The 16,607-nt window shown below is 35.1% G+C and overlaps 3 protein-coding genes across 16 annotated transcripts in view; 2 read left to right on the forward strand and 1 right to left on the reverse strand.

The window, feature by feature from the left end:
* The first annotated feature begins 73 nt into the window (after positions 1–73).
* LOC137708561 (uncharacterized) overlaps positions 74–16,607 on the forward strand; it is a 48,878-nt gene continuing 32,344 nt past the window's right edge. For 2 of the 10 annotated variants that reach the window (XR_011064802.1, XR_011064801.1), the window contains exons 1-6: positions 74–441; positions 1,335–1,478; positions 1,860–1,907; positions 2,657–2,855; positions 3,083–3,382; positions 3,563–3,667. Coding sequence is in view for 2 of the 10 variants with exons in the window: in XM_068447666.1 (XP_068303767.1) it covers positions 105–441; positions 1,335–1,478; positions 1,860–1,882 (504 nt within the window). In the remaining 8 variants the exon portion in view is untranslated. Of the gene's footprint in view, positions 442–1,206; positions 1,257–1,334; positions 1,657–1,859; positions 2,621–2,656; positions 2,856–3,082; positions 3,383–3,541; positions 3,668–3,806; positions 4,043–16,607 lie in introns of those variants that run through there. The other 8 variants (XR_011064806.1, XR_011064807.1, XR_011064805.1 and 5 more) reach the window with 8 other exon arrangements.
* The window catches only part of LOC137708562 (serine/threonine-protein kinase SRK2D-like), a 52,779-nt gene continuing 40,585 nt past the window's right edge, over positions 4,414–16,607 (forward strand). The window contains exons 1-4 of one of the 4 annotated variants that reach the window (XR_011064811.1): positions 4,415–5,658; positions 5,929–6,001; positions 6,523–6,559; positions 7,324–7,398. Coding sequence is in view for 1 of the 4 variants with exons in the window: in XM_068447669.1 (XP_068303770.1) it covers positions 5,632–5,658; positions 7,324–7,398 (102 nt within the window). In the remaining 3 variants the exon portion in view is untranslated. Of the gene's footprint in view, positions 5,659–5,928; positions 6,002–6,522; positions 7,399–16,607 lie in introns of all 4 variants that reach the window. The other 3 variants (XR_011064810.1, XR_011064809.1, XM_068447669.1) reach the window with 3 other exon arrangements.
* Positions 7,869–14,392, reverse strand: LOC137708559 (disease resistance protein RPV1-like). Of its 2 annotated transcripts, none has more exons than XM_068447664.1 (5): positions 13,768–14,392; positions 10,444–11,542; positions 9,937–10,350; positions 8,887–9,819; positions 7,869–8,777 (listed from the first exon to the last, which is right to left on the reverse strand). In XM_068447664.1, exons 1-5 carry the CDS (start codon positions 14,256–14,258, stop codon positions 8,139–8,141), a joined length of 3,576 nt encoding a protein of 1,191 aa, XP_068303765.1. In that variant the 5' UTR covers positions 14,259–14,392; the 3' UTR covers positions 7,869–8,138. The 2 variants fall into 2 exon arrangements, with proteins under 2 accessions (XP_068303765.1, XP_068303766.1); XM_068447665.1 differs by having other exon boundaries at positions 7,872–8,777; positions 9,937–10,347; positions 13,768–14,381.

The raw sequence follows: 16,607 nt of genomic DNA on the forward strand, positions 1-16,607 counted from the left end.
GTCTAGATATGGACTTGGAAGCCTGCTAGTGGTTAGGTTGTTATAGAGGAGCAGACGAGAAGACGGTATGACGATAGTCTTCGTCTTGTTTATCGTCTTCCCTTATGAGTGGAATCGCTCTTTTTCCTGATGATTACCACGCCATGATATTGAACCCACTCTTATTTGCAAGACATTTGTTGAATTGCAAGTGGTTGAAGCGGCTGAAACTCCAGGTATCATTACAGAAAATGATAGAATGGAAACTGAAAACAAGAACAGAAGCACGATTAATCACCAGCAATGGCATGGATGTGTTCTACAGAGGGACTTTTCTCACCTACAAGGTCATTGGGGGTGTTTTCGACTTTTACTTCTTTGCCGGGCCGACGCCGTTAGGCGTTGTCGACCAGTACACGGCTTTCATCGGCAGACCGGCCCGGATGCCCTACTGGTCTCTTGGTATGTTCTGCTTCCTACCCTCTGCTTTGCCTTCATTAACTTACTCAGTTATTCCTACTTCTAGCTTGAGATTAAAAGCATTGGATGTGTATATTTTTTCTGGTGCTTCTTTCCCTCCAACTTTGCAATTTTTTTTTTTGAAATGTTAATTGTTTGGTTGGTTTGTTGGGATCTTTTCATAATATTTTGATATGGGTTGTTGATTTTGCTTTTCTTGCATTTTAGTTTGATTAATTTTGTGAATCAATGAGTAATTTCCATTAGGACTATAAGAACAAAGAGTAATTTAATTCTCAGTACCCAGATTCCGATTAGTTGCTTCTAATTTGTCACCCAAAATGTTAGGTGTTTTGTGTTCGTCATATGAAGCGATAAATGTGTGTTGATACTGAAAAAGAAGATGAATTTAAAAGAATACAATCTTTAGGACCAACGGATGAAAAGGATCGGAGAAAAGGTTGTCGAATACACTCTTGGTCATGCATCTGTGATGTTGTAAGAGCTCTAATACTATCGTTGTAACATGGAGAAAGGAACAGTCCATAGATATCGAAGTTGTGCTAGAAGTGCTGTTATAGCACTGGAGGGCTTTGGTGCATTTTTGTTTTGTCTGAGTGTACATTGTTATTATTGTTATTGTTGTTTTTGGTGTTGTGGGTGGAACCGTGGAAGCGAGGGAGTGGTGGCTTACAGTGTGATTCTGTCAGTCGTATTTCTTTATGTTTGTTTGATTTTGGTTTCTGGTTTAAAATGTCGACGTTTAAGGTGCAAAACAAGGAGGGAATCATCACCGAGCTCTACATCCTGGGAAAATGGTACGTAATCGACTCTAATCCGCAATTTTTTTTGTATGATTGTTTTTGGGATTAATTTGTAGTTTTTTGTGGATACAGTTCGGAGACGAACTAATGATCACCAAGAAGACGTGATAACGGATGGAGGGAATGAAGTATTGTTTGATGACCAAATCACGAAGCGGAGAACAACATGGAGTGGTTCTGATTCTCATGCCCTGCCACATGCTCAAACACATCAGAGTAATTGAGATCTAATTGTACAATATTTATGATTTAGGGCTTGCATTGATTAGAATGGAAACACATTCTAAATTAGGAATATCATAACATTGTCTTACGAAAATTCCAAATGGAAAGCAGTCCATACCTTCATTAGAAGGGAAACTGAAAGTATATAAATTATGAAGTGCAGAACTTCAAAAATTTTGTGTATGCTAAAGATAGCATACTGCATAAACCTCAGTTTTAAATATGACAACATGATAATGCATTTCAGTGCATATAAATGTAGTTCCACAAATTAGGCTCCATCTGAATGCAATTGGTTTCTCTGCTAGATTGCCATGGACGAAGTGTGATGTTTTATTTACCGCATCTAATGATCTTACTTATGGATTGCAGGAAGAAGTTATCAAGTTAAATGAACAATTTAGCCATTTGAAAAGTTTGGTAAGCTCTTATGCCTTGGTTTATGTTCAAGCTTGAGCTTCTTAGTTGGACGTTAATCACTATATTTTCATTCATTTATTTGGGATGTGGTGGCACTGTTGATGCCATTGCTATCAATCCCAGGATTTTTCGTTTATAACACTTAGATTTATTTTAATCTATTAGTTTATAAAGTTTCTATGTAAAAAAGTGTTTGTGGTTTCAGACAGCCAGTGGGGGAACCGTCTTTACCAAGTAAAAGAATCCAGTTTTGTATTTCAACGTCTTAATCATTTTCCTTTGTTAACTCTTCGTTTTGATTTTTTACCAAACTAGATATTGCATCTTTATCATGGGTAGATTTTTAAATACAATATTAGTGACACAATACCATCTACAAATGAATGGTTTCTTATAGCATGTATATTCATATATTGCCACTTCATTGGTTCTTAGGTACTAGAACAGGAAGGATTAATAAGGATTCAATTCGTCCTAGAATTGGATTTTGTTTTCCACTTCATTGCATTTGAATATTAAGCTTTGTCCATAATTCGCTAAAAAACATTGTCTATTATGTTTGTCAACAATTGCAGTTGGAGGAAACTACCGAATAAAATGGTAGTCAATGACTCAATGATGTTCTTGTTATTCTATTTTCATATAAACAATACAAATTCTTTATTTCTCATGTTCTGTAAATTTTTTTGTTTAATGAAATGTAACTAATTTGTTCAACATACTAATGTATATAACATTTTGAATTTTAGGTAATTAATGTGACATGGTGATCATATTCGATTTGTGTTTGTTATGAGACAGTGGAGATTTCTATATGTTTATATCCGCAACACCAGCTCACGAACAATCCTCGACCCTTCATGCTCGCAGCTCGACTTAGTTTTGAACGAAAAAGCTCCTCCAGGAATCAATTTTCTCCCCCTCTTCCTTGCTGCTCAACAAAGGAAGGTTAGTTTGTGACTGAGAAACTTGAATAAAACTGTAATTTTGTATTACTAAAGCATCTGCATTGTTTTTTGGGTCAAGCATGTTGGTTATTTGTTCTCAGAAATGCAACTTTTACTAAGTATTCTATGTTGCTGCACGGGGATCATATATGCTACCAACCTAAACTAAACTAATTTAAACTGAGATAATGCATTTTCTGACTTTGGTAAATTGTCACATCATCCTAGGAAATAGTTTTTGGTGCCAAAAAACGTGGGTTGCAGAGCTACAACGAGGGAGATGGGCATGGATTGGTGGGGAGGGGAAGGGAGAGGGAGGAGTGAGGCTTGCGAAAAGGGTGGTTGGATTGATTTTTCCTCCTCAAATCAAGGGTTGGTGTCGGGATTGAGGGGTGGGTTGAAAGTGGGTGTGGTTGTGAGGGAGAGAGGGATGGCAGAGACAGAGGTCATGGAGTTGGGCGTAGGAATTCCACAAACCAAGGGCTGGTGTCAGTGGGTGTTAATATCAGCAATAAGCATTACTGGGATGTGAGTTCTCTCAACCTTTTGATTAATTTTTTATATTTTGGCTTTTTATATAGGCTATGTAAATGTTTAGTTTCCATTTGAAAACTTGGGGAATTCTTTTGTGAATGTTTTTGTTCTATTTTGTTGTGATTTTGTGAATGATTTTTGATGTCGTTTTAGTATATAATATGGTTTGGTTAGTTCACCCAAGAAAAAAGAATGTGGATGTTGTCTCTGGAATCCTATCGTCATCTTCCTCGCATGCAACACTCTGGCCCTTTCAGTTGAAACCAAAACGTGTTTCAGGTGCCTAACACAACCTCTCACTACTCACTCACATCATTTGGTTTTTGTTCTGATGAATTTGTATGCTTTCTGGATTCTTTGTGGCAGTTTTGGACCTTTTCTTTTCTGAATGTGTGCTTCTCTGAGTTTTTTATGACAGCTCTGAGGAAGAGCAAGAAAAAGGAAGAACCAGTATTAGAAGATCTTCCCAAAGAGTACTACTACGATGATGTGAGTGCCTTTATCCTTTAACTTGGCCAAATGGGTGCTCAAATTTCATGTTTTTCTGTGATTATATAAGTAAATTTTTGTATTTTGTTTTTGGGTTTTGCCAAATTCAATGGTGGTATTTTTGGGTTTGGTATTGATTTTCAGTTAACAATGACTTTGGGGAAATTGATTGAGTCTGCATTCAATTGAACTTTTCATGCAGTTACATACTGATGAAATAGAATTCAATTTTTTCATTCCCTTGTTTTTTTTAATGCAGTTGCATTTATATGATGATTTACAGCATATATTCATCTTTTAGTTTCTAATTCTTCATGCAGTCTAAGCCATGAAGGATTTGATCAACCCACAACTGATAACGTGCGGCGGCACCAACAGTTTTGGACAAGGAACAAGTAAGTACCATTTTGCTTCATTGTTCCAAAGTATTATGTAGAGATTGCTTTAATATCTTGGCTTCTTGGCTGTATGTGGGGTGTCCGAGATAGGATTTAGGAGATTTGGTTTAGGGTTTGCAGAGAGAGAGATAGGGGGTGTCCGAGAGAAATGTGGGAGGATTTCGGCGAGGGATTTGTTTAGGGTTTCTTTTCTGCGATTTGCAGACAGAGATGGGACAAGGGTGAGAGAGAGAGATGGGAGGATTTTCTGCGAGGATAAAGGGAACGGGTAAGGGAGGTATGGGTATGGGTAGGGGATGGAAAAGCATTTCGTTTTCCATTTGCTTCCTGAAACCCGAGGGATTTCTGCGATTGCAGAGAGAGAGATGGGGGTGTCCGTTAGGTGCCCTTTAATTGTCACTTTTGTGATTTGTCATAGTATGAATGGCATGGCATCCTGTATAGCTGCTATTGCATTGTGATGTAATATTTCATTCTTACTGGTGGTTAATTGTAGATATATGTGACCATTTTCTTTTCAATTGATAAAAATTCTTCTGAAAATTTATGGTAACCATTGAAAAGCAGTGTGATTTGTTCTTGGCCATCATATTTCAAATCAAAATTGGTTCTGTCATGAATAATTCTAATGATCAGTTCTTTTATTATTATTTTTTTTTATGGTAACCATTGAAAAGCAGTGTCACTTGAAAATTATAGTCCTTATCAGTTTGAGGTGTGCTTTTTATTATTTTTATTATTTTTTTTATCAGAGATTAGACTTCTGTTTATGGTAAACAACATTTGGGATTCCCAGCCGACTTACATCAAATTCCCAAATGTTGTTTACCATCAGCTAAAGTTCTATCTTTTACCATAATCCCACCTCATTCCACATGATATATTAATACTGTCACGGTAATTTCGAGAGTTGAACTGAGAAATTCTCAGATTCATACTATGACGGGTACATCCACATTTGATGAGATACCTTGGGTGTTCAAATGACGGAAATATTCATCTAGGGTTAGGATCACGCGGCTAGAATTAAAGGGTTGCAGGGCACTTTTGTCATCTTAATTTTGGGATGGGATTGATGGTGAGGGCAGACAGAGAGGGACAGCGGCCATGCCGCTTGTAGAGGGAGAGTGATTCCATGCGGATCTTCGATTCGGGAGTGGGAGGGTGACAGTGAGAGAAACCGAGAGAGAGAGAGAGAGAGAGAGAGAGAGATTTTGTGCGGATATTCGATTCGGGAGTGGGAGGGTGACAGTGAGAGAAATCGTCGGGATTGCAGGGAGAGATAGGGAGGGGTGGGGGTGGCAAACAGTGGCAAGTTAGGTTCGTGTATGCGGGATTTGCTGTCCTTCATCCATCATGGGTCTGCATGTCCTCATTCACAAGGTAAGTACCATTTTTTATACTTGATTTTCTACTGTTTGGTATGTTTTTAATCCTCTGCCATTTTTATATTCGTGCATGTCCTGATTGAAAAGTCAAGAAATCATTTTGAAATCTTTTGTCTACTGCTCATAGCCGCGTGTATGTTCTTCTCCAACCCCACCTCTCTTTCATCAACAAAGCTTGATAATTTGTTTTATTTATTTTGTGGAAAATTTTCCGATTTTGATTTTATTCAATTTTTTTGTTTGTTTTTGTTTTTGTTAATTGCAGCTGCCAGTAGCAATTTTCCCAGTACACATGCCCTCGATGCAGCTCACGCTACTGTTCCCTGCACCGCTACAAGGTATGCATGCTGAATTGTACATATTCTTATTTATTTTATTTTGTAATATTTAGCAAAATCAAACATTTGATCACCTTCTTTTGATTTTGGGTTTGGTGGGTTTGATGCGTACTGATATAAATTTATTTGGTTTTGGTTGATCTGACATTGGTGATTGCATTTGCATATCACGTTGGAATGTGAATTTTCATGCGTTTTGTAATTATGAGTCTCTGTTTGGATGCTTTAATATGTTGGATTACCTTAGATACTGGCCTTCCGTGACTCCCTTGATTTATGCATGATGGAAGTAATTTACTTTAGAATAGATAATTTATCTGGTCTTCTTACTTTTGTTGGAATGTTGTTACTGTAATCTGTTAATTTTGGATATTTGTTTGTCATGGGTTCTGTAGAATTAGACTCCAGTTTTGTCCTCTCTGGTTTTCTGATTATTTTCTCAATTACGATTATTTCTTACCAATTTCCTTTGAGATTTGTGCGTGTGTGTTTGTTAATGCTCTGTTTCTTCGTTTTTACAGGAAATAGAATTGCTCTCTTCCTCTTCTTGGCAACCACGTACGCCCTCTCTCTCTCAAATTCTTTCATTTGGGGTCTAAATGTGATGCCTTATTGCCTAAAATATCATGTTGTTAAATGGGTTATGATATTTTGATTCTCTACACATTCTGCATAAGTGCATAGTGCAAAAAGCAAAATCTCTCTCTCTTTTGCTTTTTGTGGCTAAAGATCATGTCGTTTGTGTCATAAATTTGTTTTTGTTACATGGGGTTACGTATATCTTTTGGATAATAAAAAAGTTTGAATCTTTACGAGGTTTCTTTAAATTTCTTTGAATTCTGCTTTGTAAATTTGGTTTAGAAATGTGTAGAATTGCATTTAAGAGGATCATAAGGAAGAGAAGCAAAGATCAGTTCTCAGGCATTCCCTACGTGAGATGACTATGCTTAATTGCTTACTTTCCACTTGTTATGCTACTTTGCTTCTCACTCCTTCAACTGCTCTTTCTCTCTCCCCTCTCTGCTGTGTACTGCCTAATTAGTTATTTACATTTGTTTATTTATCTCTGTAAAGCTTTCATGCTTGGATTTTAAACATATGATTCAGTTAGAAACCTTTATAATGTTGATGGTAGTAGAACAGTCAACTGATATATATTCAACATTCGGTGGCTCTGGCAAAATCATATTGACTCAGATTTGGTAATATATGGAGGTGAGACGAGCTATTTCATTCCGAACTAAGACCTAAGAATCTTCGCAATTCTTATCCTTTAAATTTTGTATTTTTTTTAAATATTTATTAATTTTTTGGTGATGCAGATGGATGAACATGTTCAAAGGGAAATCATGAACCATAGATCACTGGACCATCCGAATATCATTCGATCCAAAGAGGTTAGCGATCATAAACTATTTTCATTTTGTATTTTTTTTTTTAAATATATATTTTTTTGGTGATGCAGATGGATGAACATGTTCCAAGGGAAATCATGAACCACAGATCACAGAAGAATCTGAATATTATTCGATTCAAAGTGGTCAGTGATCATAAACTATTTTCGTTTTGTATTTTAAGAGGATGAATTTGGCAAGTTCTGTTTGAATTTTGTATGAGTATCTGCTGGGGTTGGGTGGATGACGACAGAACATGCTAAATTTGGTCTTTGGTGTGCTTAAACCGGTACTGGGGATGGTTGGAACTTTGAACCTGGAATGCAGTAGGACTAAGAGAAATGCCCTACCCACCGGGGCAATCCACCAGTTGAAGAATTGTGTTAAAATAACACTGCTAAAAATACGAGCTTTACTTCCTGCACTTTGTGTCTTATTTATGTATGCAGTTACGCATGAAATGTGTCTTATTCAAGATGAATACGCTTGCATGGGCTTATTTTCTAGTTGGGCTCTAAAACTCTATTTTTCTTAAAAACGGGTTTTAAATTCATACTTTATACAGGCAAGAACTTGTTTGGCATGAAATTTTGTATATTAAATTATTGAAAACAATTTTTTAGGGAAAAATTGAAAATAGATAGAAACGAAGCTTAACAACCAATACACATTTGAATCTAGTGATTTGTGCATCACCAACATCAGTTTGAATTAAACTGGGTAATAGTTTAGAGCACTCGTTACTATGGGGTCATGCGGGAGTCATTCTCAAGATCAATCACTTCATGGTTACAGAGATAGTAACAAACATTGCAGACGACAGTTGACATAGATTCATTCTCGCAGTTACGGACCGTAAAGCCTGATAAGTCCTCTCCCATGATACAAGGCCATATGTCACGTGAGATCAATGCATCTTCACTACTTGATGGGACATCCTCCTTATCCTTATTTTGCTGCTCGTACGCAAACTGGACTCCAATCTCCTTTGCGACGAAACCGTCTTGCTTTCTGATTATTTCAAGACACACTTCTTCCCCGCATTCCAATTCATTGTTCCCCATAATCCAATGGCTTAGCCATAACATATCTTCGTTCCTCACTTTCCATTCAACCTTTGTCCACATTCTTAATTTCCACTTAAGGCCCTTTGTCTCATTCCTAAGTTGAAGCCAATGGCCAAAATGGCCACGTGCAATCTCAGGGCTTCGATCCGATTGCCGGGCATACAATATACATGCATTTAAACCTACGATCTTGATATTAGGCTGTGAAGGAACAATAATAGAGAAAACTGTGTTACGCAGGCTCCTGTAATTGAACCGATCTGGAATCTTGCTCTCGTGGACAAAAATGCTAAATATGCCGCATTCAAAAGTTCCCTGCAGTTTCATGGTGATGTTGTGATTACAATCTAATCGTTTATGCCATAGAGATCATATTATAAGCACTTGTACATAACACACAGAGAGAGAGAGAGAGAGAGAGAACCTTGGAGCGCCTACTTGCACAATAATTGTTCCTTAGGACCTCAACGCCACCGTTGGGTTTCAAATCGAATAGATCGATATCTTTGAGGAGTTTTATGTCAAAGCTGCTCAATGGTAGTGTATTGAACAAGCTTGCAACATCAACTAGTTTCCCACAATACCATAAATTTGAGTCCAATAATATGTTGTAATGCATTAAATATATGTCGCAAGAGTAGGGATCGGGGGCCGGTGATATGTCCAAGTTCGGTAAATTTGTTATTCTTTTCAATGATGTGCAACCTCTACCATTCAATTGTTTCAAACCATGTGGGAGCTCTGGAAGCATTGTCAGGTTTCTGCAACCTTCTACTGCAAGAGTGCGAAGCTTAACAAGATTGTTCATGCTCTCTGGTAGGCTTGTAATTGGATTGTCATTCAGATCCAAGTACTCTAACGAAGGCAGCATAGTAAGGGCACTCGGAATCTCTGATAGATTGCAGCAATCCAGACTTAAACTTGTTAAGGAATGCGGTAAACTTGCCAATGAGAAACTGCTTGATTCAATATTTTTTCTCAGCGACACCCACGACCAGATTGACCAGATTGAATACCATGTTTTAGGTGATAACAGATTGAGTTTCTTCATTCCACAAGCTGTAGATTGTAAGTGATCAGTTGTGGCAGTCGTATTGGCACCAAGCACAAGCTTTGAGCAACCAGAAAGATCAAGATCCCGCACAGATCTCAATATTGGAAGCTTCATGAGATTTTTGCAACCTCCTAGATTCAAAACAAGAAGTTTCTCTAGGAATCCGACGGACTCATCAACCTCAACCAAATTTATGCAATGTTCAAGAATCAATCTCTCAAGGTTAGGGAGTCCTGAGAAGTCGGGGGTTGTCCTAAGGCCATGCGAATGACTGAGATTAAGAATTTTCAGCCTCGGAAGAAACTGTTTCAATAATAAGTATTAATCAATTTCTAAGAAGATATAATGGACATGTGAGAGAGAGAGAGAGAGAGAGAGAGAGAGAGAGAGAGAGAGAGAGAGAGAGAGAGAGTTACATACCCTGATCCCATTCCAAACATGTTGTAGGCTACTATTTCGCATGTCAAGAACAACCAGGTTTTCCAAATAAAAATTTTCTGGTACTGATTTTAAGTGGAATCCTCTCCAAGATAAACATATTAAACTTTTTGGAAATTCTTCGTAGCTTCCCCTGACGTTGACGTTGTTGAGCATGAGAATTTCAAGATTGTGCATCCTTCTAAACGCCTCAGGTTTGAAATCTATCTCATTTGATGCAGAAGCTGAGTTTGTGGATGAAAAGCTAATTGGTTTCCAAGAGAAGAAACCAAGCCCACTTCGTCTTGAAGAATTTTCATCATAATCTTCAACATGGCAGCGTTGTTTATCACTTCCAACTAACGTTCTTTTGCAAGCAAGGTTGAGCATGAGGCCCTTAACATTTTCCGTACCCTGCTAACAAATCACAGAATTGGGTAAGTATATAACTAGTACTGCACATGCAAATCATAACTAAAAATACATACACAAGAAAAACATAGTTCTTACACTTAATTTTCTCAAAATATTAGAGGCATCTTTCTGCAACACTCTACTACGTTTTCCGGGGTCATCAGGTGATTCTTCACGAATAATTTCCATTGCCATGTTTCTCACCAATTGATGCATGGCCAACCTGTTCGGCCATTGAATTTTCACTAGGCATCTGTCAACTAGATTTTCAATCCCAATCCTTGTGTAAAACTCTAAGCTGTCCAACATTGTACTCGTATAATCTATCGTCTTTCCTGTGAAGAAACTGGCTATGTGAAGGAATAAATTTTTGTCATGATCATCTTGTAAAGAATCAAAACTTATCCTCAGAACTTTCTGAATTTTGTCATTAGGGATCACGTCTAACTTCTGCAATGCACTTTGCCATACTTCTACACTTTTTCCGGATAGAGAAGATCCCAGAACTTGAAGAGCTAATGGAAGCCCTCCACAGTGCTGTACCACATGTCTTGAAAGCTCCATGTAACCTTCTTCTGGATGGGATTGTCTGAAGGCATGCCAACTGAAAAGCTCAAGTGATTCGTACTCATTCAGTTCTGGAACCATGAACTTTTCAAAAACTTCGTGAGCATTTAACAAATGTTCATGTCGAGTTGTTATGATAATTTTACTTCCTGGATGAAGCCACTCTCGCATTCCAAGAATTGCATTGAGTTGATCTCGGTTGCTCACATCATCAAGAACAATAAGAACTTTTTTATAGCCCACGGCTTGTTTGATCCTGATTGTTCCTTCGTCCATATTGTATACTTTCTTTGCTTTCCCCTTTTGGATATCTGAAAGAAGTTTTCTTTGCAAGCCAACAAAACCACTGGGTTGTTCTGAAGATTCTCGTATATCTGCAAGAAAGCTGCTACCTTGAAATCTATCAAAGTTGCGGTTATAAGCGGCTTTCGCGATAGTGCTCTTGCCAATTCCACCCATCCCACAGATGACAGCTACACCAACATCATTTAATCGATCTTGTAACCACATGTTTAGGCGTTGCACACGATAATCCACTCCAACTGAAAAGGGAGCGACGTCTAAAGCTGCGTGATCCAGTTTATTTCTAATCTCTTCAACAATATCTTGGATGAACTGCCCCTCATACCTATAATTCATTTGAATTGAAATATACGACGCAGAAATAAGCATGAGAACAAATAAACCAAAATCGATAGGAAAATATAAACCAAAATCGCAGTATATATATAGGAGCATATAAACCAAAATCGAACAACTTCAAGCTTCACTGCCATCTACAATTTTACTTAAGGTTTTTTTAGCCAAAATACACAACTCCTTACTTTGGTCCCGAGATTTGAAATCGATAGAATTGGTCCCAAGTTGTCCACATTTGGGTCATTCAATGAAAAATCTCCATAAAATAAGGATAAAATGATAAAAATACCCTCAATTTGGTCAAATAATTTTGGCCTATTGTTTATTAAATTGAGGATAATTTTATCATTTTGATCCTTATTTAACTTAATTTTTCACCCAATGACCAAAATGATTGATGGTGGACAATCTCAAGGACTCCTTCTATTGATTTTAAATCTCAGGGACTAAAGTGATGAGTTATGCAAATCTCATGATTATTTTGGCTAAAAAAAAAACGTTTTACTTAATTTAAAAGTGATGAGTTATGCAAATTTCATGATCATTTTGGCTAAAAAAAACCTTTTACTTAATTTAAAAGGGGTTTTTTAACTTTAATCATTCAAAAAGATTGAAATTTAAAATAAACCTGATGTTAAATTACATATTTATTATAATCCCTTGATGTGTCCTTAATTCAAAATAGTTAATGTGCATTTTATTTAATGTCTCCTATTAAATATTTAAATGTATTATTATACAAAATTTTAATTTATTTTTTGACCAAAAAAGAGTTTTTTTTTTTTTTTTTTTTAAATTTATAAATTTTATTTAACATTCTTCAAACTTGAAAGACTCAATTAATGTATCTAAATGTTAGTACCGAAATGTATTATATTTAACTAATGTATTTAAATGTTAATACCGAAATGTATGTACCGAATTATATGCACCTAAATGTATTATATTAAATTAATGTACATAAATCTGTGTACCAAAATATATACACCAAAATATTAGTACCGAAATGTTTTATATAGAATTAATATACCTAAATGTTTGTGTTGAAATGTATGTACCAAAATGTGTACTTAAATATATTATAATGAATTTAATGTACCTAAATGAAAAAGACAAAGTACATCGAAATATATTGTATAACGAAAATTAGTGTATCTAAATGTTTACAACAAAATATATTACGATAAATGAAATGAAAATGAAAATTATAGTGAAATAAAATTAAAACATTAAAATTAGGAAGAAAAAGAGAAATAATTAAAAAAATTAAAATATAATTAATAAATGAGGTTATTAATGTATCAATGGACAAAAATTAGATTTTGATCTTACTCATGATTTTAGTCTAAAAATCATCTTTGCCAAGGATTAAAATCTAGTTTTCTATAGGGGTCTTTGAACTTTAATCCTTCAAGAAGATTAAAATTTAATAAAAACCTGGTGTTGGATTGAATATTAATTTTAATCCCTTAATGTGTACTTAATTCAAATTCATATAATATTTTTGTTTTTATATTTAATAGATAACTTATTTAATGTTATTACATTAAATTTTAAATTTATTATTATACACATTTTAATTCATTAATTTTATTTAACTTAATGAATTTTATTTAACTTTATCTAATAGTGTACCTAAACGTTCCTATCATAATATATTTTACTAAATTAATGTACAGAAATGCACATACCTAAATATATTGTAGTGTAAATATATTGTAGTGAATTAGTGACACATAAGAAAATATATAAAAACATAAGTAAATCGAAAATTCTGTACCTAACTATATGATACTAAACTAGTGTATCGAAATGTCAGTACCTAAATATATTATACTAAACTAGTTTACCGAAATATCCATATCTAAACATATTATACTAACTCAGTGTACCAAAATGTTTGTACCTAACTATATTGTAATGAATTAGTGGCAGATAAGAAAATATGCAAAAACATAAGTGTACCGAAAAATCTCTATAAAAATATTTTCTTATATAAGATGTTACCATAATGATAATTAAAATTTATAATATTTTCATAAAATTATAAGTAAAACAAGAGACGCTGAATATATATACGCTGACATTAAATAGAGTTTTAATCTTGTATAAAATATTTTCCTAAACTTCATCTTATTTAGAGATTAAAATCTAGTTTTCTAATTTAAAAGACACTTTCAATTAGCGTGAGAATGTAATGAGAATAGAAATTACCGATCTCCTAAAACCATGCCTGCCAAAGATGCAACATCTCCAAGAGCTCTTCTCCACTGCTCCACCTTGTCCATCTCCGTACTGAATCGCTCCTCATGTGTGGCAAATGCTTCAGCAAAAGAACCTCTCTGCTTCCTGACATCGGATGGATCCACATCATAGAAAACTGGCAAAACCACATGTCTATGATCAGTATTTCTACGTTCCACGATCTTCAGAAGTTCGTTCAAACACCACCTTGAGGAAGCGTAGTCCTTGGAGAAGACAATTATCGATACTTGTGACTCCTGTATCGCCTTATCTAACTCCGACCCAATATTCTCCCCTCTCTTGATTTCATCATCGTCTCTAAACGTGTGGATTCCTGCTAGCTCCAAGGCTCTATAGAGGTGATCAGTAAAGCCCTTGCGCGTGTCCTGACCTCTGAAACTCAAGAAGGCATGATAGGAACACCGGTAAGACGAGGAAGAAGAATCTCGGAAAGCATCCATCTAGAGAAACTCTCTGCTTCTTGGTTCTTGCAATGAATGGATGCAGGGCAAGCTTATGCAAGGCCAAGGACAATTATATGCAGATTCTGAGAGGGACATATATGTGAAGAGGAAGGTTCCCATTAGCCACCAGGCACTCCACACTTATTTACGAGGAAGTTTCCTCGTAAGCGGATGGGATGTTGAATTAGTGGCCAAATAATTTGGCAAACCTTCGGCTAATAAAATATTGCAAAGAACAGTAAAGGCATGGTGATGTTTGTAGAAAAAGGGATTGCTAGATTCGTTTTTTCTTTTGGCATTGTTCAAAACTTCAAAGGCAGAGAATTGGTTTTCTCGGTGAGCACCATTCTTTGGGTAAAAAGTAGACCTGGCAAACGGGTCGTGTCTGTCGTGTTCGTGTCGTTTTCGTGTAACACCTGTTATCTTAACGGGTCGTGTCGTGTCACACCCGTTATCTTAACGGGTCCTTAACAGGTCGTGTCACTTTACCCAACGGGTAAAGTGACCCGACCCGTTATGACCCGTTATGACCCGTTAAGAAAAAAATATATTTTTTTTAAAATTTGCACATACCACACATTGCGACATAAATATTACTTGAAAACATTAAAACATTTATCGTTCAAGTACTATATCTACACTCGAAAATGAAAGCCTAATAAAAAAAATAATACATACACTACTAATCTATTACAAATATTAAATGTGCAAGGATAAAGAGTTTTTGTTTTTAAGATTGACTAACACTTAGAGTTTATTTATACTTTTATTAAGTATAACATAAGATTTTGTGGTATCCACTTGTGTAAATATTTTAAATTGAAGATCGAATTCATTCATTGTATTCATATAGGGTCAAGGAGTGTAGTTATAAAAAATCATCAAAATCGGAGTTAAAATAACCGTTAAATCGTAATTTTTCGTTTATAACCGTTGAAAAGCTTTGTCCCGTTACTTGATCTCTGAATGTTTTTTTTTTTGTGATTTTTTGCTGATGTGATCTCCAAGCATATACAAACAATTTTGACGGTTTGGATCGTTGAAATTAGTTTTGGAGAATTCGTAAAACGATAGATTGACTAACACTTAGAGTTTATTTATACTTTTATTAAGTATAACATAAGATTTTGTGGTATCCACTTGTGTAAATATTTTAAATTGAAGATCGAATTCATTCATTGTATTCATATAGGGTCAAGGAGTGTAGCTATAAAAAATCATCAAAATCGGAGTTAAAATAACCGTTAAATCGTGATTTTTCATTTATAACCGTTGAAAAGCTTTGTCCCGTTACTTGATCTCTGAATGTTTTTTTTTTGTGATTTTTTGCTGATGTGATCTCCAAGCATATACAAACAATTTTAACGGTTTGGATCGTTGAAATTAGTTTTGGAGAATTCGTAAAACGATAGATTGACTAACGCTTAGAGTTTATTTATACTTTTATTAAGTATAACATAAGATTTTGTGGTATCCACTTGTGTAAATATTTTAAATTGAAGATCGAATTCATTCATTGTATTCATATAGGGTCAAGGAGTGTAGTTATAAAAAATCATCAAAATCGGAGTTAAAATAACCGTTAAATCGTGATTTTTCGTTTATAACCGTTGAAAAGCTTTGTCCCGTTACTTGATCTCTGAATGTTTTTTTTTTGTGATTTTTTGCTGATGTGATCTCCAAGCATATACAAACAATTTTGACGGTTTGGATCGTTGAAATTAGTTTTGGAGAATTCGTAAAACGATAGATTGACTAACACTTAGAGTTTATTTATACTTTTATTAAGTATAACATAAGATTTTGTGGTATCCACTTGTGTAAATATTTTAAATTGAAGATCGAATTCATTCATTGTATTCATATAGGGTCAAGGAGTGTAGTTATAAAAAATCATCAAAATCGGAGTTAAAATAACCGTTAAATCGTGATTTTTCATTTATAACCGTTGAAAAGCTTTGTCCCGTTACTTGATCTCTGAATGTTTTTTTTTTGTGATTTTTTGCTGATGTGATCTCCAAGCATATACAAACAATTTTGACGGTTTGGATCGTTGAAATTAGTTTTGGAGAATTCGTAAAACGATAGATTGACTAACACTTAGAGTTTATTTATACTTTTATTAAGTATAACATAAGATTTTGTGGTATCCACTTGTGTAAATATTTTAAATTGAATATCGAATTCATTCATTGTATTCATATAGGGTCAAGGAGTGTAGTTATAAAAAATCATCAAAATCGGAGTTAAAATAACCGTTAAATCGTGATTTTTCATTTATAACCGTTGAAAAGCTTTGTCCCGTTACTTGATCTCTGAATGTTTTTTTTTTGTGATTTTTTGCTG

Source organism: Pyrus communis, chromosome 11, assembly GCF_963583255.1.
Source record: "Pyrus communis chromosome 11, drPyrComm1.1, whole genome shotgun sequence".
Taxonomy (NCBI): Eukaryota; Viridiplantae; Streptophyta; class Magnoliopsida; order Rosales; family Rosaceae; genus Pyrus; species Pyrus communis.

Excerpts from the sequence above, each read along its gene's own strand:
- LOC137708559 (XM_068447664.1), bottom strand. The coding sequence starts at position 14,258 with ATGGATGCTTTCCGAGATTCTTCTTCCTCGTCTTACCGGTGTTCCTAT. Across the intron at positions 11,543-13,767 it reads GGCATGGTTTTAGGAGATCG|GTATGAGGGGCAGTTCATCC; the intron begins GTAATTTCTATT and ends AATGAATTATAG. Across the intron at positions 8,778-8,886 it reads GTGCAAGTAGGCGCTCCAAG|GGAACTTTTGAATGCGGCAT; the intron begins GTTCTCTCTCTC and ends ATGAAACTGCAG.